This window comes from Colossoma macropomum, unplaced genomic scaffold, assembly GCF_904425465.1.
Source record: "Colossoma macropomum unplaced genomic scaffold, Colossoma_macropomum, whole genome shotgun sequence".
In the NCBI taxonomy this organism is placed as follows: Eukaryota; Metazoa; Chordata; class Actinopteri; order Characiformes; family Serrasalmidae; genus Colossoma; species Colossoma macropomum.
Genome location: NW_023494793.1, coordinates 41,492,843 through 41,513,689, shown reverse-complemented (window position 1 = coordinate 41,513,689; position 20,847 = coordinate 41,492,843). Strand labels below are relative to the sequence as shown.

Genomic DNA, 20,847 nt, shown 5'->3' with positions numbered 1-20,847 from the left:
GGGTTGGGAACGCATTTGATTGGCTGCGTATCCTACACTCGCATTTGATTGGCTGGGAATTGTACGCTTGCATCTGATTGGTTGTTCGCTCTCTCCGCCTCTAGGAAGTGCAGCGCATGGCGGGTTTTCTGTTTCCACCGCGTTATGAAAACAAACCGTGTTAAAGTTCAGCAGATTTGATCAAATTAATATGGAGGAATGTTTCCATCACGAACGCAGGATTTATGAGTAAATAGGCGGATTTTACTCCCACACAGCGGGCGGTAAGTGGCGGCTCCGCTGCACGGCTGTAAGTAAGTAAAGTTTATTTACAACAGGTGTTGTCACAAAGCAGCTTTACATGGAAATCAGCGTTACAGAAAGAAATCCGGGTCCAAATCCCCATGAGCGTCGCCAGTGGCAAGGAAAAACTCCCTAAAAGAAACAAGACGAAACCTTGAGAGGAACCAAGACGAAAGAAGGGGAACCCATCCTCCTCTGGTCGACACCGGACAGTAAACATTGTTATTATAAAGTATTATAGTACAAAAACAGGGAAAGAGGTGGAGCAAATTATTAATTTGATTAGTTTAGTTCATGCAGCAGCAGCAGCAGCATCAGCATCAGTGGGGTCAGGTTGTGGGGGTGAGGTTTGCAGGGCGAGCAGTGGCACCTGATCGAGGCAGAAGAGGCAGCAGTATCAGACGCACAGGATGGGCAGCTGTTCAACTCGGCAAAGGAAAGAAAGGAAAAACACACAGAGTCAGTTCTGCAATGGGTGATTGATTAATTTGATTAGTTTAAATGATTGATTAGTTCAAACGATTAATTTTGATTAGTTCATGTAGCAACAGCAGTAGTATCAGTGGGGTCAGGTTGTGGTGGTAAGCCGGTCCAGAGGGCTGGCGAGCAGTGGCACCCGATCAAGGCAGAAGAGGCAGCAGCATCAGACGCACGGGATGGGCAGCTGTTCAACTCGGCAAAGGAAAGAAAGGAAAACACACAGAGAGTCAGTTCTGTAATGGGTGACCGATCACAGATTACAGTGTTAGCAGAGCAGCAGAGACTCTGGCAGGTATAGAACCGACAGGGAAAACTAATTACCAAAGGCTCGACTATACAAGTAAGTTTTTAGCCTAGACTTAAACACTGAGGCTGTGTCTGAGTCCCGGACATTAACAGGAAGACTATTCCAAAGCCCCCCCGGGCTTTGTATGAGAAAGCTCTCCCCCCTGATGTAACTTTATTAATTCTAGGCACTAATAGTGAGCAGCACCTTGTGATCTAAGTAGGCGTGATGGTTCATAGTGGGAGAGAAGTTCACTCAGGTACTGAGGGGCGAGTCCGTTTAGAGCTTTATAGGTCAGTAAGAGAATTTTATAATCAATCCAAAATTTAACTGGTAACCAGTGTAAGGTTGATAAAACTGTGCTGTACTGTACTGTGTATGATTCACTGTGCTGTGCTGTACTGTACTGTACTTTGCTGTGCTGTACTGTGCTGTACTGTACTGTACTGTGTATGATTCACTATGCTGTGCTGTGCTGTACTGTACTTTGCTGTGCTGTACTGTGCTGTGCTGTACTGTGCTGTACTGTACTGTACTGTGTATGATTCACTATGCTGTACTGTACTTTGCTGTACTGTACTGTACTGTGCTGTGCTGTGCTGTACTTTGCTGTGCTGTACTTTGCTGTGCTGTACTGTGCTGTGCTGTACTGTGCTGTACTGTACTGTACTGTGTATGATTCACTATGCTGTACTGTGCTGTGCTGTGCTGTACTGTGCTGTGCTGTGCTGTGCTGTACTGTACTTTGCTGTGCTGTACTGTGCTGTGCTGTACTGTACTGTGTATGATTCACTGTACTGTACTGTGCTGTGCTATACTGTACTGTACTGTGTATTATTCACTGCGCTGTACTGTACTGTACTGTACTGTGTATTATTCACTGTGCTGTACTGTACTGTGCTGTACTGTGCTGTGCTATACTGTACTGTACTGTGTATGATTCACTGTGCTGTGCTGTACTGTGCTGTACTGTATATGATTCGCTGTGCTGTCAGTTTAGGCTCAGTTTTATGCGGCTGTTATCCAGGATCAACACGATGAGCAGGTTCAGATCTGTAAAGGGGAAGCGAGCAGCGCTGGAGGACACACAGGACACAGCACAGGTCAAATCCAGCAAGAGAACAAAGCCTAAAGTTCCTCAAGTTAAAGAAGGTGAGCTGCACAGTAACTGCGCTGATTTATCATCCTAACAAGCTTGTGCGTCTCTAGATGATCACTTTACCACTCATACACACAAATATGGTTCTTCAAAGGTCTTTAGTAAAGGCAGTGGTTCTGTTTAGAACCATGAGGTCTATTTAGAACCATTTCATGCTTGAATGGTCCTTCAGATGGATAGAGAACGTGTTGTATATGGTTCTGTATAGAACCTTTTTTAAAAATGGTTCTATATAGCACCAGAAAGCGTTCTTCTATTGCATACAAGTTTGACGTCATAACAATAGCAAAACCCTTGCTGGTGCTATATGGAACCGTTTTCAATAAAGTTCTATATAGAACCATATAAAACATCAATCAAAAAAAACATTTCACCATGCAAACACTATTTATGCATAAAATGGTTCTGTACAGAACTTATGGTTCTATATAGACACATTGTCTTTACTAAAGAACTTCCAAGCTAGTTACACTTATTGGCCATTTTATCAGAAACACTGACTATATAGGTGGGCTTTGTAGGTTTACAGATACAGACTGCAGCCCATCAGCTGCTGCACATCTCATCAGTGGAAGGGGACCACCATAGGACCACCTCTGACCAGACGTTATTATTTGGGTGGTGGTCCACTCACAGCACTGCAGTGATGCTGACATGATGGTGTTTGTCACAGTGAGTGCGTTTACATGCACTTAATAATCTGATAACTGCAGAAAATTTGTCAGTAATCCGATCAACGTGTTTACATGCACTTGAGTAATCAGATAATGGGAAACTCCGGGTCCACATGAGTCAGGCCGTAATCGGATTTCTGCTTATAATAAACTCCAGAAGCACTGCTGTGTCTGATTCACTCGTACCAGCACAACACACACTAACACACCACCACCACGTCAGTGTTACTGCAGTGCTGAGAATGATCCACCACCCAAATAGTACCTGCTCTGTGAGGGTCTGTGGGGGTCCTGACCACTGAAGAACAGGGTAAAAGGGGGCTAACAAAGTATGCAGAGAAACAGATGGACTACGGTCTGTAACTGTAGAACTACAAAGTGCACCTATATAGTAAGTGGAGCTGATAAAATGGACAATGAGCGTCGAAACAAGGAGGTGGTCATAATGTTATGCCTGATCGTTGTAAATAAAGTCGGATGGCCATTGGCTGGTGTTTTTGAAGAAAAGAAGTCTCTAAAAACTTTAAAATGCCTATGAGCAAAAGATATTTGTCCACAGAGACAAAAAACAAGGTGAAAAGGTGCATAGTTCTCTTTTTATTAATTTTTAAACTCACTATTTTCATCGTAAACTTGACATTTTTAGCAAGCCATGCTGTCAAGTAAATACTGTTGAAAATCTGGCTGAATATATTTGGGTGGACGGTCCACTCTCAACCTCGCACTGACGCTGGTGTTTTTGTAAACGCGTCAGTAACACTACTGTGTTTGAAACACTCGTACCCATACATCCTCTAAACTGCTTATCCTTCTGGGTCGTGTTGGGGAGCTGGAGCCTATCCCAGCTGTCACTAGGCGGAAGGCAGGATACACCCTGGACAGGTCGCCAGTCCATCGCAGGGCAACACTTGTACCAGCATTACACAAACTACCATCTTAGTGTCACTGCTGTGCTGAGAATGGACCACCACCTAAATTATATATATATGCAACAGCAGTCCTGTGGACAGAAAGTGACCAGTGATAAATGTGGTAAAGGGGGCGACCCTGTGAAAACGATCGGAAACTTCAGACTCATGTAAGGAATTTCTAAAGTTGTGATAAGATCATCTGTCTCTCCTAGAAGAGTCCGCTGAACTGTCCTCGTATCACTTCTTCAATGACCCTACTGAACAGAGGCTCTTTCGTTCTCATCTGCTGTCCTGGTATGACCAGAACAAGAGAGAGCTGCCATGGAGAACACTGGTACACAGATTTAATCTAATCTAATCTAAAGCAGTGTTGGGATTGGTTTCGCGTGGGGAGGCGGAGTAATTTAATTTTACCACAGCATGTTTGTAATGTTTATGAGAGATTCATACTGGATAAGAAATCTCAGTATAGAACAGTTAGTTCCGGCCACACGAGCTGATTGGTTGAGAAGCATTCTAACCGTGCTGTTATTTCGCCATAACATCACATTTTTCACGAAAACTGTGTCACTCCGCTGAGATGCTGTTGCTAAGCAACGACTCTGACAGCTGTAGGAGACGCTCAAGCCATTTGAACGTTTTTACTTCTTACTTTGCCACAAACAGAAAATGGACACTTTTAAGATCGTATTTGACCGACAGCCGATTTGGTCAGACTCTGAAGATGAGACGACACTAAATTCCCAAACTGTCATCACCACTGAGCAGCTTTTCAGTCGGCAGCTGTGACAGAAGAACAGCTGAACAACCTGGAATCAGCCAGAAATGAACCCAACACCATTCGCCAAACTAAATGGGCTGTAAGATGTACCCTAGAGAGGACTACCACAGTGACAGGAGGGGCACTGCCCCAGTGAAAGTTTCATACCTTTATTTCTGAGAGTGTATCAAACAAGATTAATGTAAGATCAAGTTACTTTAATGTTTTGTTTTATAGCACAAGATTAATATAAGTTGGGGTTATTTCTGCTGTCCGTTTCATAGGTCAAAGTCACCAGAATCTTTACTAAGTCTGTACCCATCAGTCCGTAAAAACGACTGAGAAACGGTAATAATTACATTACCCACCTCCCCATATTAAACTAATCCATCCCAGTAGTACTTTTGACTGTATTTCCTGAAGAGGAACTGAATGGGACATATGACATTACATAGTTCGTCCCCTTGGAATTGTAAGGTTTTATATGGCATTGTTGTCAAAATTGAGTTGTTCACATTTTCTTATTCTCTGACAACCTTTTAACATTATGTGAGGTGTATGTTGTCTGCATTTTTGAACTCTTTTATCTAGAAAACAAAAAGGTTCTGTCTCCAAACTCAAACTCTAACTTGGTTCTATAAGGTTCTATCTGCGAGCCAATCAGCACTTCGAATGCAGACAAGAGGACCAATTAGGTTCTGCTTCTTTGTCATGTTGCCGCACTGCTCAGTGAAAAGTTTATAAAACTTTATGAAACAAAAACAAATCATCTTTTTTTCTTATTCAAAAAAAGCATTAATTGATAGATTAAGTATAAAAGGTCAGCGCTAAATAGTTTGTCCAGAGCAGAACCTGATTGGTCCTCTTGTGTGTATTCGAAGTGCTGATTGGCTCGCAGATAGAACCTTATAGAACTAAGTCTTCTTACAGCTCTTCAAAAGTCTTACTGTCTTATTATTATTATTATATTAAGCCTTAAAGGTAATTAAATAATATACATTTGAATTGATGGGGTCTTAATTACAACATTAATTTCATTCTTTCATCCATCTTTTCTTTTTTTCTCCTTTCCTCCAAAATAAGACATTTTGGCTCATAAGAGTCACATTTCTGATATAACACACTGCCTTTACACTGACCTGCTACACTGACCTGCTGGGACAGTTTATTACAGTAGCTGGTGCTGTCTGAGCTGATTGAAGCTTAAACTAATGGTTCCTAATAATAATAATTCTAAGACAACAAGACTTTTTAAAGAGCTGTAAGAAGGCAGGCAGAGTTTAGAGACAGAAACAAAAAGGTTCTGTCTCCAAACTCAAACTATAACGTTCTATAAGGTTCTATCTGCGAGCCAATCAGCACTTCGAATACACACAAGAGGACCAATCAGGTTCTGCACTGGACAAAATATTTAGCACTGACCTTTATACTTAATCTATCAATCAATGCTTTTTTGAATAAGAAAAAAGATGATTTGTCCTAAATTAAAAAATAAACAACTCAAAATAAATGGCATAAAAATGTCTTAGAAAGCTTTAAATATAACTTTCTGTAAATGTAGACACTCAGTTTTTGTTTTAAAACAGATTACGAATATAAACTGTTTATTTTCCTTGAAAATCTTTGCTTCTTTTCACGTTTTGCCAGATGGAACCTTATAACTCCAAGCAGAAAGTGAGTTCTTGGTATTAAAAAGTTCTATCTGCATTTGACCTCTCCCAAAACTCATTTACAAATCTGATGTGGTTTTGATATTGTACATTTAGAATAAATTTAGAGTGTCTGTCCTGTTCGCGTATTAAAGAAACGTGTTCCACTGATCAGTTTCACTATTAGGAATCCAAAATCTGAAACTCGATATCTCAAAACTGCGCAGATAGAACCTTATCATTCCAAGGGGGCGAGTTGTACTGATTATTTCATTCTCTTTGTGTTTAAAGGCCATGACTGAGAAGGACATCAGTATCCGGACATATGGAGGTAATTCTGAGTGTGAATGTTTGTATGATGTAGTTATCGAGTGATCCGTGTGTGTGATTCGCTCGTTTGTCTGTCTTCTGCCAGTATGGGTGTCGGAGGTGATGCTGCAGCAGACTCAGGTTGCTACAGTGATAGAGTACTACAACAAATGGATGAAGGCAGGTCTCCCCTCTGTGTATTTATTTACTTTTTTTGTGTGAATATTTGTTTCCTGGATTGTATTTTAGTGTTTAATTTAAGGACATTTGATTGTTTTTTACACATCAGAGGTGGCCAACAGTGCAGAAACTTGCAGAAGCTTCACTGGAGGTGAGCAGGAACTGTATCTGTATATAAGTAGAGGGATGTTATTTGTCAGATGTCGGAATGTAACACAGGTGTTTGTTGGCAGGAGGTGAATCAGATGTGGGCAGGCCTGGGATATTACTCTCGTGGACGGAGGCTGCATGAAGGAGCTAAGAAGGTTTTTTAAAGCTGCTTGTTGAATTTGACTATGTGTTGAATGGTCATATGGCTATGGCTACATTCACACAGCAGGTAAAAGTGGCCTAAATCTGATTTTCTCCCAAAATCAGATTTTTTTGGCTGTTCACGATATTTTTTAAATGTGATCTATAGGCGACATCAGTCTGAACAGATCAGCTCCTAAACTGACCCACATGCGCTAAAGATCAGAGCGTCACGCTGCTTCACGGCTCATCCAGAGGTAAACAATCACGACCGCCAACGAACGCCAGTCGCTCCCGGAGGATCAGCTTCATCTTCACCAGCATCACAGGAGCCGTCATGAAGCTTCACTGACTGACAGCTGGGCTCATCACCCAGAATGTGTTCGAACTTCTTTGGTTCGCGTCCTCGGATTCTTTAAACTTTGCTTTCAGACTTTTTAACTGTTCTTTGACGCTGCAGCCTCGTTCTCCTGCGGCCGCGTTCGGCCTTTTCTTTCGAAATCTCTTCAAACAGGGAGGCGTTTTGGATGAGTCTCTTCTCATTTTTTTGTACAGAAACATCAGCCCAAAAGTTTATGAGGTCTCAGCAGCATGAAACTGTGACGAATGTTGAGTTGTATGAATTCCAATCTGGCTGTTCAGACAGAGTCGCATAGCCTCTGATACATATCAGATATGTATCGGATTTCAGTACCACATACAAAGAGTCTCAAAACAGAATGGAAAATGTCAGATTCAGTGTGTTTTTTGTTGTTCACACTGACACATCTGTGTCACATATGAAGAAAAAGATCGGATTTGGGCCACTTTTACCTGCCGTGTGAACAAAGCCTATGTGATGACAGTAAATCTGTATTATGTACAGTAGCAGTTAGAAATTGCACCGACACCAGGTTGGTAGAAAGTGCTGGATGGGATATCAGAGGGAAAAAAGAAGAAATGTGATCCGGTCTCTTACAAATGTATCCTTAAACAGTGGGTGATGTGATGCTGTTAGCAGTGTAGAGCTCTCTGTGGCGTTAATAGAGTGAATAGATGCTCATCTTAAGAGAAGTGTTTTAGTTAAAGTAGCTTATATTAAAGGGCTCATATCTCATATATATATATATATATATATATATATATATATATATATATATATGTATATGTATGTGTATATATATATATATATATATATATATATATATATATATATATATATATATATATATATATATCCTATATAGCATTTTATTGGGTTTTATTTTTTCCCCTCAAGTCCTCTTATCACATTTGTGTGGTCTTATTTACCAAAAACAGTAATAGTTCATTTATACGTGACTTTTTTGTTTTCGTTACTGTACCTTTAAGACCAATATATGCAAATAATCTCTGTTCTGATAGGCTGTCCTGTATTGTGGCTAGTTCAAAAATCCGTTCAGGCTTAAACACTCTTATGACTTTAGTGTGAATGAGAGGAGCTGAACTGCTGTATTCTGAATAGGCAGGTTTATCTAAACGTATTGGTCACAAAAACAGTCAGTTCAAAACAAGCTGTTTTTTTGGCTTACTTCCCATATATGGGCTGTGTGTGTGAGTCAGCAGTATGTTTTTAAACTTTAACAATCTTTTTTGTACTACATCAAACTATTTTATTTATGATACGGGCCCTTTAAGGCTTAGTAAGTAGTAGTAGTAGTATTTAGTAGTTTAGTAGTATTTAATGGTGGTTTTTTTAAAGAAAGAATATAAGATCATTACAGGCTGATTGTCAAGGTTCCAAGTCTTTGAATGAAAATGTCTTTCAGGTGATGGAAAACAGACTTTGAACTGCTGCTGTACTGATTCTCTGTGCTCTGTGCTTGATTTGTGGTATCGGTGCTGTAGGTGGTGAGTGAGCTGGGTGGGGAGATGCCCAGGTCTGCTGAGGCTCTTCTGAAGCAGCTGCCAGGAGTCGGCCGCTACACCGCCGGGGCCATCGGCTCCATCGCTCTGGGACAGGTAAACCATCTAAATCAATCACCCTAAATATTCCTATTGCTGAACATGCAAACACAATCTTTCTTATCCACTTACTATAAACATGATTCTGTTGAGGGTTACAAAATCTGTAGGTCAGAAGTGTCCACACTTTCTTCGAAGAGGGCTGGATCGTACCACGTCAAAATACCTGAGGGCTGGGGGCTCCCGAGTGGCGCAGCCATTTAAGTGTTGGCCCTATCATCAGGAGATCGTGAGTTCGATCCCTGGTGATGCTACAGCCGTCCGTAGCCGGGAGTCTGAGAGAGCACAATTGGCCTCGCTCTCTCTGGGTGGGTGGGATGGCTGCCTTTCTCCCCCCATCACTCACTCAGCGCGAGTCAGTGAAGGCGTCTGTTAGCTGACGCAACAGATCTGGCGGTTGGCGCTTTCCTCCGAGCGCGCTCAGCTGTCCAGTGACGTTGCGTGAGCGGCAGCTCGAAAAGAAAGCGGTGGCTGGCTTCATAGGTCTCGGAGGAACCTGTGTTAGCCTTCACCCTCCTAGCGTTGATAGTGTTGTGTGTGATTGGGGGAGTCCTAACCAGCGGGTGGAATTGGAGACGACTAAATTGGGGAGAAAATTGGGTACCTGAGAGCTGAAATATTATTTACAAATGATTCAAAATATTAAGTTTTCAAAATATCTTTGCATAGAATTGGAGCATTGTGTATGATACTGTGTTTCCTATCACTGTATAAAAGATGCTTGATGCTTCTTTTTTGCTGGATTGCTCAGAGCAGTTAGGATTGGTAAGTACTTATGACAAATAATTTAAATGTAATAATTTAAGAGTAACAATAAACCATGACTAATATGTTAAGTATATTGATGTTCAATTACTTCAAATATATAATATAAACTAGATAAACTAAACAAAAATCTGTAAATTATCGGTTTTGTTAGATAATGTTCCTTAAATGTCAAAGAAATTCAGCAATCACATTTAAAAATCACTGTATTAAACATGCAGAGCAGATTAAACAGCATAAATATCCAAGTTCGACCTTTAGTTGTTAATATTTACTGATCAACTGAATTTGCTCTGATTAGAAGTTGGTGCTGTGAGACTCTGCAGCTGCTTAATTTCTCTGCCTTCTCCTCAATATTTATTGTAATATCCATGCTTTGTTTCATGTTTATTGATATTATAGTCTTTTGAAATATGAGGCGCATTTGCTGTGGCTGTCGATAAAAAAAAAATTACATTAAAATTCTTTTCTCGCCAAAATCGCTGGTTTTCAATGTTAAGTTTGTGCTTTTTATAGTCTGGACTAAATGTGGGTCAGTAAGTGAAGTTGCAGGTGCAGTCAGAGATGAAAGGCTCTTAATCTTTAGCTAACTTCATTACCGCAGTGCAGCATGTTGCTCTGTAATTTTACGGTGCTGCTGCCACCATCAGGTGAAAGGAAGAACTGCAGCTTACTGGCTGGCAGGCCACTTATAACACACTCTAAAATAGAAGCTACGGGTCAATTAAAATCGCTCCACGGACAGCGTTTGGCCCTGGGGCCAGACTTTGGACACCCCTGCTGTAGGTCTTTGTTCTAGCTGGCCACCGTAGCACTTTTCCAGAGGTAAAAAGAGCAGAGTGGAGAGGTAGACAGTTAGATAAACTTTTCCTGTAAATACAGTGAAATCAAACAAATATCATAGAAAACAGAGCAGTGTGTCTGAAACTTGAAGAAAGGAAGAAAGAAAGGAAGGCAGTAAAGACAGAAAAGGATAAAACAGGGAAAAAAGAGGATGGAAAGAAGATAAATGAAGGAGGAAAAAGAAGAAGCATGGAAGGAAGAGAGGAAAAAAAGGCAAGAAGAAGAGAAAGAAAGGAAGGAATGAAGAAAAGGAATGAAGGAAGAAAAAAGAAAGAAGAAGGAAACTAAAAGTAAGGAAAGAAGGAAGGAAAAATGAAGGGAAGGAAGAAAAGAAATAAAGGAAAAAGCATCAGAAAATAAAAGTCCTCAACAACATAAATTATAGAGTTGAGGGTTATTTTTATTCATTTACATATATCTGCTTATTCAGTCTGCAGCAGTTTAGCTCCGCCCACTCACACTGAAGCTAATAGGAGGGTTTCAGTTCTGATTGCTTTTTTAAATGTGGCACAATACAGGGCAACCAACCAGAACAAAGCTCATTTACATATAGCAGTCTTAAAGGCACAGCAACAAAAACAGTCAAAAGGTTAAAAATGTAAAAATGTATTATGATGAAAAGTGTAATATGTAGTAAAATAATTATATATAATAAAAATGAATGTATTTTGGTATATTAACACAGATCTCATACGTAAAATAAAATACAAAAGAATGTTGTTGTTTTTTTTCCCCACTTAAAACCAGAAGTCCTGTTCATATGATATGACAGATTGTACTGCACTACAGGAAGTGAAGGGGGCGATATGGCTTCTGCTGTTTTGTTGCACTATACAGAAGACAGTTTGCCACACAGGGGCAAATCATTTATCAAGTAAACATTCATTCACATTAATCTACTATAGAAACAGCCCCTGTAGCCCTACACAGGAGTGACTGGGTGGTGTGGAGTGCAGGAACAAACACTTTCAGACGCTGTAGCCCTCACTGACTACCAGAGTCCTGCATGATACCTTAAATACTCAGAGTTTCTCAGTTGATATATTCTTATTCTTTGATCTCAGCACTTCTGCGATCCCTGGTTTATGTTTTATTTGACCGGAGGTTTTCTAAGTCTCACAGCCTTATTGTTACAGGTTACAGGTGCTGTGGACGGGAATGTGATTCGGGTCCTGTGTCGAGTTCGGGCGATTGGAGCAGACAGCACCAGCCCTCCGGTCACTGAGGCACTGTGGTACGCAGGGGGATGCTGTGGTCAAACTGGATTGTAGATTCTGTCCTGATTCTCCTCAGTTCAAAACTGTTTAGATGGACAGGTGGATGGACTGGTGGATGAACGGGTGGATGAATGAGTGGTTATGGGCGGGCGGGTGGGTGGATGGATGGTTGGTTATGGACGGGTGGGTGGGTGGTTATGGATGGGTGGATGGGTGGTTATGGACAGGTGGGTGGGTAGATGGTAATGGATGGGTGGATGGGTGGTTATGGACAGGTGGGTGAATGGTTATGGATGGGTGGATGGGTGGTTATGGACGGGTGCGTGGATGGTTATGGACGGGTGGGTGGGTAGATGGTTATGAATGGGTGGGTGTATGGTTATGGACGGGTGGGTGGGCAGTTAAATGGGCTTGGGGGGGATGGTTATGGACAGGGGGATGGTTATGGTCGGGTGGGTGGGTGGATGTTATGGACAGGTGGGTGGATGGTTGTGGATGGATGGATGGGTGGGTTGGCGGTTGGATGGGCTTGGGTGGGTAGATTTTGGTACTTTATGAAACAGTTTGAAACATCATGAAACCCCAAATGTTAATACAGTTTGATTGCTTTATTGGGGTAATTTTGGTGCTACATTAGCATGAACACTAGACAGGATGTATACATAATAATAAACAGACTTATATTTGGCAATATTACATTGAATTAAACATTTACACATAAAACACAGTACAGTAACATGAATAGTGCAGAAAACAATAACATCAAACAAAAACTGTCAGTTAATAGTCACATAGTGGCCAAAGTGGCGAATATGAAGACGTGATTTTTTTAATTACATGATTTTATTATATTTTTATTTTATTCTCATCAGCATATTTGCATGTCATTGTGTTGCACGATTATGGAAAGGGGTCATTTCTTTGTACCATTTTAGGAACATAGCAGACACGCTAGTGGATCCAGAGAGACCTGGAGATTTTAACCAGGCTTTGATGGAGCTGGGGGCCACAGTGTGTACCCCTAAAACCCCACTTTGCGGTCAATGTCCTGTTCAAACTCACTGCCACGCCTATAAGAAGGTAAAATAGCAGTGCCCTCAGAACACTCTCTGTTCCTGCAGAACCCCCAGCAGTCTAAAACTGTACTCTGTGTTTGTTTCAGGTGAGCTTAAAACAAGAGAAAGACACCAAAAGACTTCTAAGCAAACTGGACTCAAAGCTGAACAGCGCTGTTCCTGATATAGAGAACTGCTGTAAGTTCAGATTATGTTATTCAAAGACGTATTTGTGTGTAGTTTTACAGTCTGACAGTAATAATTGTGGAGCGATTTTAATCCAGTATGAATCTGCAGTGTGTAGTTTTACAGTCTGACAGTAATAATTGTGGAGTGATTTTAATCCAGTATGAATCTGCAGTGTGTGTAGTTTTACAGTCTGACTGTAATAATTGTGGAGTGATTTTAATCCAGTATGAATCTGCAGTGTGTGTAGTTTTACAGTCTACAGTAATAATTGTGGAGTGATTTTAATCCAGTATGAATCTGCAGTGTGTAGTTTTACAGTCTACAGTAATAATTGTGGAGTGAATGATCTAATAGGCTGAACCTGGATCTCCCTGAGTAAAAGTAGTACTGTTTTAATTTACCTCATACCGATGAAATAAAACCTGCTAACAGACACAGCTGTACGGCTTATTTTTATAAAGTGTGGTGCCTGTAATCTTTATCCTGTACCAAGTGACCAGTTATATCAGATTCCAGGTTATTTTACCTAAATCTGCACTGGTAAAACTAATCCAGTCATGTCAAATTCTAACATGTTCACAAAAACACGCAGTAATCCTGTATGTTATTATTTTATTGGTGCAGTGAGTGGTAGCTGTAACCTCTGCCTATCTGAGGGCTGGGACGGTGAGCTGGGGGTGCAGAATTACCCCCGAAAACCCGTGAAGAAAGCCCCTCGTGTGGAGCGGACACTAACTTGTGTCCTGCAGCGGCAGAGTGACCAGGGGCACGTTGAATACCTGCTCACCCAGAGACCCAGTAAAGGTACAGCATCTTACAGAGTAGGTAATTGCTCAACTCTGTGGGTGGGATAAAGTATTCAGGGGGGATTAGTTGTCTATAAAGTCTGTAAATATTATTGTAAAGATGTTGTACACTGCAAAATAATCTGATTAGAAATAACGACAGTGTATATCAATGCTGTGCATATTGACATGTTGGTAAATATTAAATCGTATCATATAGAACAGAAGTCTTCACAGTTTTTCTTAAAGGGCCCCTTACCCTTATTAAGCATTTTTCTTGTATTTTATTTAATTTCCCCCCTCCCCAGTTCACTTATAAAGTTTGTTTTTGGTTTTGTACCAAAGTTTTTGGGTACAAAACCAATCATGAATAATTTCTGAATAACCATTTTCAAACCTCTCTTTACCCATATATGTAAATGTGTTGGTTTTCATGACCTCACAGAAACAGTGAATTCAAAATGTGCAGTTTTCATACATGCACTATAGGGACTGGGGAGTGAACAGTATGTTTACACTCTTGACATACTACATCAAACCGCAAGGAAATTCCAGTTTTCTGTTATACAGGCTCTTTGAGAACAGAGGCGCTTGAGGAAGCATTTACCTGAATTCTCTGTTTTCCCTCAAAAAAAGCCAGTAAGCATTAGCATAAAGTGTGAGATGGTTAATATGAAAATCTAGATGCAAAATTGCTGTAGTCTTAATTAATCATTTGGGTTTTTTTTTCAGAGAGGATTTTCACCAAAAAGAAAATACCATTTTTGACCATTTTGGCCAAAATGTTTCAATGGCTGAAATTTCGTTGCTTCCCTATCGATTAGAGGAATAATGTAGTACTGCAGTGCAGTAATGCAACGTCTCAGTACTCTTAATTCAGTGGTTCCAGCCCTGTTCCTGGAATACTTACTGTAATGACCTGATTAGCTTTATGACAGACTTTGCAGAGAGCTGATGGGTTTGGTCAGGTGTGCAGCAGTAAACCCTGAATGCAGACAGCTAAGACTGCAGTACTACTGAGCTGCAGTGATACTTTTCACAGCTGAGATATAATTTGGCTCTGCTGTTGGTTTCCAGGGCTTCTTGCAGGAATGTGGGAGTTACCCAGCATGCTGTTAGAGGAGGGCATCTCTGAGAAGAAGCACAGAAGCCTGTTAAGTGCTGAGGTGAAGAGGATTCTGGGAACATCACCAGATGAAGAATCTTTTCAGTACCTGGGAGAGGTGAGTACAGTCAGGAATCTGATGATGATCATATATTAAGTGCTCATAATATTGTCATATATTACAAACATTACATATGTTAGCTTCACTTCGATGTGACTGGAAAAAAACGGAATGATTTCAGGCCATTGAGTCATTTATATTAGTAAAAAAAAAATCACTTAAAATCAAATAAATTGTGTTTCACTTACGACCTGCCAGTGAATGACAGAGGAAAAGCAGAGCGAGAGATTTGCTGAACAGATCACTGTTTAGTGTAATAAATTGATTGAAATAAATATTTACTTTTGAGGGGCTCCCGAGTGGCACAACCCTCTAAGCGTTGGCCCCATTATCAACAGATCACGAGTTCGATCTCTGGTGATGCTACAGCAGTGGTCACTAATAGGCGGACCACAGTCCAGGTCCGGACCCAGATGCTGTCCTATGCGTACCTGGACCTATAACCAATAAACTATAAATAATTATTTAATTTCGATGGGGTGGTCCTATATTAAATCGGTGTAACGTTTCTAGTCATTACGGTACCCGTTTAGCGCCCCGGGAAACTCACAGACCAATCGCATGCGTTGTAAATATCACGTGACGCTACTCAGCCAATCAGATCTGTGCATTACGAAGTTATTTCACATGACGTGCTCTAAAAAGAGAAAACTGACAATAAATATTGTTGAAATATCACTGATTTGATATTCAGTTGTTGACTGTCTAAGATGTTGATATACCTACTAGGCTACTTCAGTAAACAGTATATGGCACTGAATCATAATGCAAGTTAGACATTATGATGTTCTGGATCTTTGCTTGAGGGAATTTTCTCTACTTGGACCTTATTGAATTGTAATTAAATACCCCTGTGCTACAGCCATCCTTGGCCGGGAGTCCAGGGGACTCTCTCTGGTAGGAGGTAACAGATCTGGCTGTTAGTGTTCTCCTCCAAGCACGTTCAGCTGTCCAATGACGTGGCGTTAGCAGCAGCTCGAAAAGATGTAGTGGAGCTTCACAGGCCTCAGGGGAAGCCTGTGCTAGTTTTCGCCCTCTTAGCGCTGATGGTATCAAGTGACTGGGGGAGTCCTAACTCGTGGGTGGAACTGGATATGACTACATTGGGGAGAAAACAAAAATCCAAAAATAATTTACTTTTGCTACAGCAGGACAAGTGCACAAAGCCACGCCTACACGGCGCTACAAACCAATTCATTCACTGTCAGCTCAAAGAATCACAAACCTGCCACTGAGTGTTATTAAAGTGATAATTTGGTGAAACGTCAAGTTTATGAAAATCTCTCCTTACCCCAGATATCAATCAGTCAAGATATGTTTGGTATCTGAAATGTGTCTGAAAACGAATGGACAAAAGTACAGACAAAGTTAGGCTTCGCGATGGTCGCTACTGTTTTAGCTGTGCTAATGTACTTCAGTCCATGTTTATAGGCAACAGTGAGTCATACAGTGTCAGAAACCACATAATCAAGTCTATTAGAGATACTGAACACCTCCACACAGTTTCAGGTGAGACTGTGATGATAACCTAAAGAAGCAAACACTCCCAACATCCATCCTGTCTGATCCACTAATTTTGGGCGAAGGGTAGAAAATGTGTACGTTTGAGCCGCTGTGTTTGATACCTGTCCGTGTTCTCTGTGCAGGTGGTCCATATCTTCTCCCACATCCACCAAACGTACGTGGTCTACAGCGCGAGTGTGCCTGTCCCTGCTGAGGCAGAGAGAGAGCAGAAAACCTGCTGGCTCACAGATTCAGCTCTGCAGGAGGCTGCCGTCTCCACTGGGGTCAAAAAGGTCAGCACTGCAAGACTTGATAGGTGCTGAAGTTGGACACTCCTGGTCAAATTATATGTTTTGTTGATTTTATAAGAGAAAATAAGACATAAAATAACATATTCTCTACCTAGAACATTTATTTGCTGAGTTGAACTTATTGGAGGAAAAAAAACATAATATGTGGTTTGTGCAAAAGTTATGGCACCTTTATTTTGTGTTTTGTTGTCCAGTATGTTGAATTCAGCAAATAAATCTTGCAGAAAAATGCTATATTTCAGATGAGTTAACTTATTTTGACTCAAAAAAACATTCGGCTTAATCGGGAAGGTTCAAACTTTTGCAAATGGCTAACATTAGAATAAATACAAATAAGCATTAATTCGGTAAAAAGGAGTCAGAATATATTATTTTTAGTAAAGTTGTGAATGTAGGGTAGAAGAATACAGTTAAGGCCTCAGCATACTTCTTGCGGAGACATCATTCGCCTGGCTTCAGCAGAAAATATGACGTAATTGTGGAGAAAATAAACAACCGCAGACGTGCGGAGTCTTCGTTCGCACGTGGCAACTGAGCGAACTCGGACAAAGACACTACGCAACAAAGCCTGTGATTGGTCGGTAACAAAAGAGGCGTGGCATGAAACAAAGAGACGACTTTGAAGAGCTTCGTTGCATGCTAAGCACTTTGGCAGAGACGCCGGTGTTTCACTGTGAAACACGCATTTATTAAATAAACAATGAAAAACCTCCTAAATGTAAGATGTTAGGCGTAGTAAGGACCACAACACATAGGTTATCTTATATTTAGGTTCACAAGAGGATGAGGATGAAGTTGGCTTTGTATTCACCAGCTTCTTGTTTGAATTTTCCCGTTTCACCTTAAATGGTTGCAGTATTCTGGACTTCTGCACGTTGCCATAGTTAGAACTATGATAGAAATGTTTTCCAGTAGTCATGAAACTTATCATAAAATGCCATAGCGTCACCTGCATTAGTGGAGCATCTGCGACCGGCAACACGGAACCGCAGAAGGTGTGCGACCCTGTAAGCTCGTGAAGACGCTTTCTGCTTCCCGCAACCCTCAAGGATTTCATTTTGCAAGAAGTTTGCTGAGGCCCTTAGAAGAACACAGCTTTGGTCCCTGACTTCTCACTTCTGTACTCCAGTCATTAGATGTTCGATTCCATCAGCAGCGCCTGATTTAATATAAGGAAGCACTGATTAGATGGTAAGATGGGTGATTAGGTATTGGATGGTAACTGTAAAGAGAGTGTTGGGATGGTTAAACAAAAAACTAAATCACTATTTGTTGTACTTTATTTAGATTTAATGTTGTTACGGGACGGCAGGGAGGCAGACCAAAGTGCAGAGAGGAAAACCTGTGAGAAAATTAAATTAATTTATTGAGGTGATGGAGTGTGAATTTGGTGATTGTGCACGTTGGAGTTGAGGCTCGAACCGACAACGTACGGGAAGGACAGGCGAAAACAGGAAAAACACCTCAACGAATGGGAAATAAAAAACGGCAGGAAAAAGGCAAACAAAGGGGACGCTGAAAGCAGCTCAAACAAAGGCTGAGATTGAAAAGTGAAATAACAGATAATCAGAAAACAAAAAACACTTCCTCTGTGATTCTGAGAGGAAGGTCAACTGTATATTTCACCTGTTTTCTCTTAGTGGAGTAAACACCTTCTTTCCAGCTCTCTTTTCTTTTCTTTTTCCTTTTCTTTTCGTTTAAATACCCTCCTGTGCTAAGTGCCATACTAGTCACTTCTCTACAAAGGTGTGACAAAGGGCTGCTGTTTGCCACAGCCTTAAGTAGAGGAGTCCACAGGTGTGCCAAGTTGGGCCTAAGCAGCCCAAGGGCTTCTGGGAATTGGAGTTCCCTGAACTTATGGCACCTCGTTGTCGTCGCCCTCTGCTGGTGACCGCCGGTGCAGGCTGGGCCCTTACAAATCTAATGTTAATTTTCAAGCAAATACACATGATTTTTTATGACTGGTTCCCATTTGTTTACAGTTAGACCCTATGTTTTTATTCCTTCATCTGTTTTTGCCAGGTTTTATGCACCAATGTTTTTTCTTTTTTTATTTTTAGACTCAATTTTATGTTATCTTTCTATGAACAATGTATATAAAATAAACAATACAAACATTTATATACAATTATTTGCTATTTAATGGGCCAAGCTGGCATTTTGTCAACTGGCTGTTTGCCGTACTGTGTGCTGGTAAATTGTAATGTCTGCTCTTATTCTTGTATTTTAATTATTCATTACAGATTATGAAGCTTTATTATGAGAACACAAACAAACTGAAGGACTCTAAGGTAAGACATTTCTTCTAAAAAAGCCATATGTGATATGCTGTGTATTTCCCTGAAACACTACTGTCCAGTGGTTATTACTGTATAATCATTGTTATGATAAGTTGATGACTCTAAGAGCTACTTTACTCTAAAAACTAATGTTGCAAATAATGAGTGGGGGACTTTATGCCCTCTGGTTCTCACCAGTGTTATTTCATTTTTAGCATATTTAGGTGATATATTCCTTTAACACCCACCTCATTGTTTATTTCCTGCCTCTCTGTTCCAGCATAAGAAGCGTAAGCAAAGCTCTGAACCTGGGAAAGAAAAGCAGGCCAAACAGTCGAGGAAACGACGGGAGAGTGCACCTAACGGAGGCCCAAAACAGCTCTGCCTCAGCCACTTCTTTACATCCTCAAAACCAGCAGGCAGATAAAGCTCTCAACATCAGATACTTACATCGATCAGGCATAACATTATGACCACCTCCTTGTTTCTACACTCATTGTCCATTTTATCAGCTCCACTTACTATATAGGTGCACTTTGTAGTTCTACAGTTACAGACTGTAGTCCATCTGTTTCTCTGCATACTTTGTTAGCCCCCTTTTACCCTGTTCTTCAGTGGTCAGGATCCCCATGGACCCTCACAGAGCAGGTACTATTTGGGTGGTGGATCATTCTCAGCATTGCAGTAACACTGACATGGTGAAGGTATGTTGTGCTGGTATGAGTGGATCAAACACAGCAGTGCTGCTGGAGTTTTTAAACACTGCGTCCACTCACTGTCCACGCTATTAGACACTCCTACCTTGTCGGTCCACTTTGTAGATGTAAAGTCAGAGACGATAGCTCATCTGCTGCTGCACAGTTTGTGTTGGTCATCCTCTAGTCCTTCATCAGTGGTCACAGGACGCTGCCCACAGGACGCTGTTGGCTGGATATTTTTGGTTGGTGGACTATTCTCAGTCCAGCAGCGACACTGAGGTGTTTAAAAACTCCAGCAGCACTGCTGTGTCTGATCCACTCAGACCAGCACAACACACACTAACACACCACCACCACGTCAGTGTTACTGTAGTGCTGAGAATGACCCACCACCCAAATAGGACCTGCTCTGTGAGGGTCCATGGGGGTCCTGACCACTGAAGAACAGGGTAAAAGGGGGCTAACAAAGTATCAGAGAAACAGATGGACTACAGTCTGTAACTGTAGAACTACAAAGTGCACCTATATAGTAAGTGGAGCTGATAAAATGGACAATGAGTGTAGAAACAAGGAGGTGGTCATAATGTTATGCCTGATCGGTGTATAACACAGTAACTGAATACTGTATGCAAGAGGCTATTTTACATTTAGAGAGCAATATTTAGTATGATTTTAGCATATAATCTTATAGATACAAATATCTGTCATTTTATTGTTAATCAAAAAGAAAAATGTTTTTTTAAAGTACAAATCTATCATGGATGGATATTCATATTAGTAATGAAATAAAGTTTTTGCCATTTTTGTATGTTTGTAGTAAAAAACATTACATGCACATCTCGTTTGAATATTGTTCAGTTTTCCTTCTCTTTGCCTGAGTAGGCTAACATCAGATACAGACCCTATACAGTACTGTGCAAAAGTCAGAGACCACCCTTTATGTATCTCATTTCCACAAGTTTTTTTTCAACATCACAGAAAAAAAGCACAGAAGTCTGAACAACTAAATATC

At 40.8% G+C, this 20,847-nt stretch overlaps 1 protein-coding gene across 5 annotated transcripts; it reads left to right on the top strand.

The window, feature by feature from the left end:
• Positions 1 to 103: 103 nt before the first annotated feature.
• Positions 104 to 19,638, top strand: mutyh (mutY DNA glycosylase). 5 transcript variants are annotated; one of them, XM_036579579.1, is made up of 16 exons: positions 104 to 263; positions 2,076 to 2,200; positions 4,005 to 4,126; positions 6,493 to 6,532; positions 6,617 to 6,690; positions 6,800 to 6,841; positions 6,924 to 6,995; positions 8,848 to 8,961; positions 11,709 to 11,806; positions 12,725 to 12,869; positions 12,952 to 13,042; positions 13,658 to 13,837; positions 14,896 to 15,041; positions 16,691 to 16,840; positions 19,102 to 19,149; positions 19,418 to 19,638. In XM_036579579.1, exons 2-16 carry the CDS (start codon positions 2,086 to 2,088, stop codon positions 19,562 to 19,564), a joined length of 1,584 nt encoding a protein of 527 aa, XP_036435472.1. In that variant the 5' UTR covers positions 104 to 263; positions 2,076 to 2,085; the 3' UTR covers positions 19,565 to 19,638. The 5 variants fall into 5 exon arrangements, with proteins under 5 accessions (XP_036435472.1, XP_036435468.1, XP_036435471.1 ...); XM_036579575.1 differs by having other exon boundaries at positions 2,049 to 2,200; XM_036579578.1 differs by having other exon boundaries at positions 2,044 to 2,200.
• The last annotated feature ends 1,209 nt before the right edge of the window (positions 19,639 to 20,847 follow it).

Coding starts and splice junctions, on each gene's coding strand:
- mutyh (XM_036579575.1), top strand. CDS start 2,059: ATGCGGCTGTTATCCAGGATCAACACGATGAGCAGGTTCAGATCTGTA. Junction 11,807..12,724: donor CCGGTCACTGAGGCACTGTG/GTACGCAGGGGG, acceptor GTACCATTTTAG/GAACATAGCAGACACGCTAG. Junction 13,838..14,895: donor CACCCAGAGACCCAGTAAAG/GTACAGCATCTT, acceptor GTTGGTTTCCAG/GGCTTCTTGCAGGAATGTGG.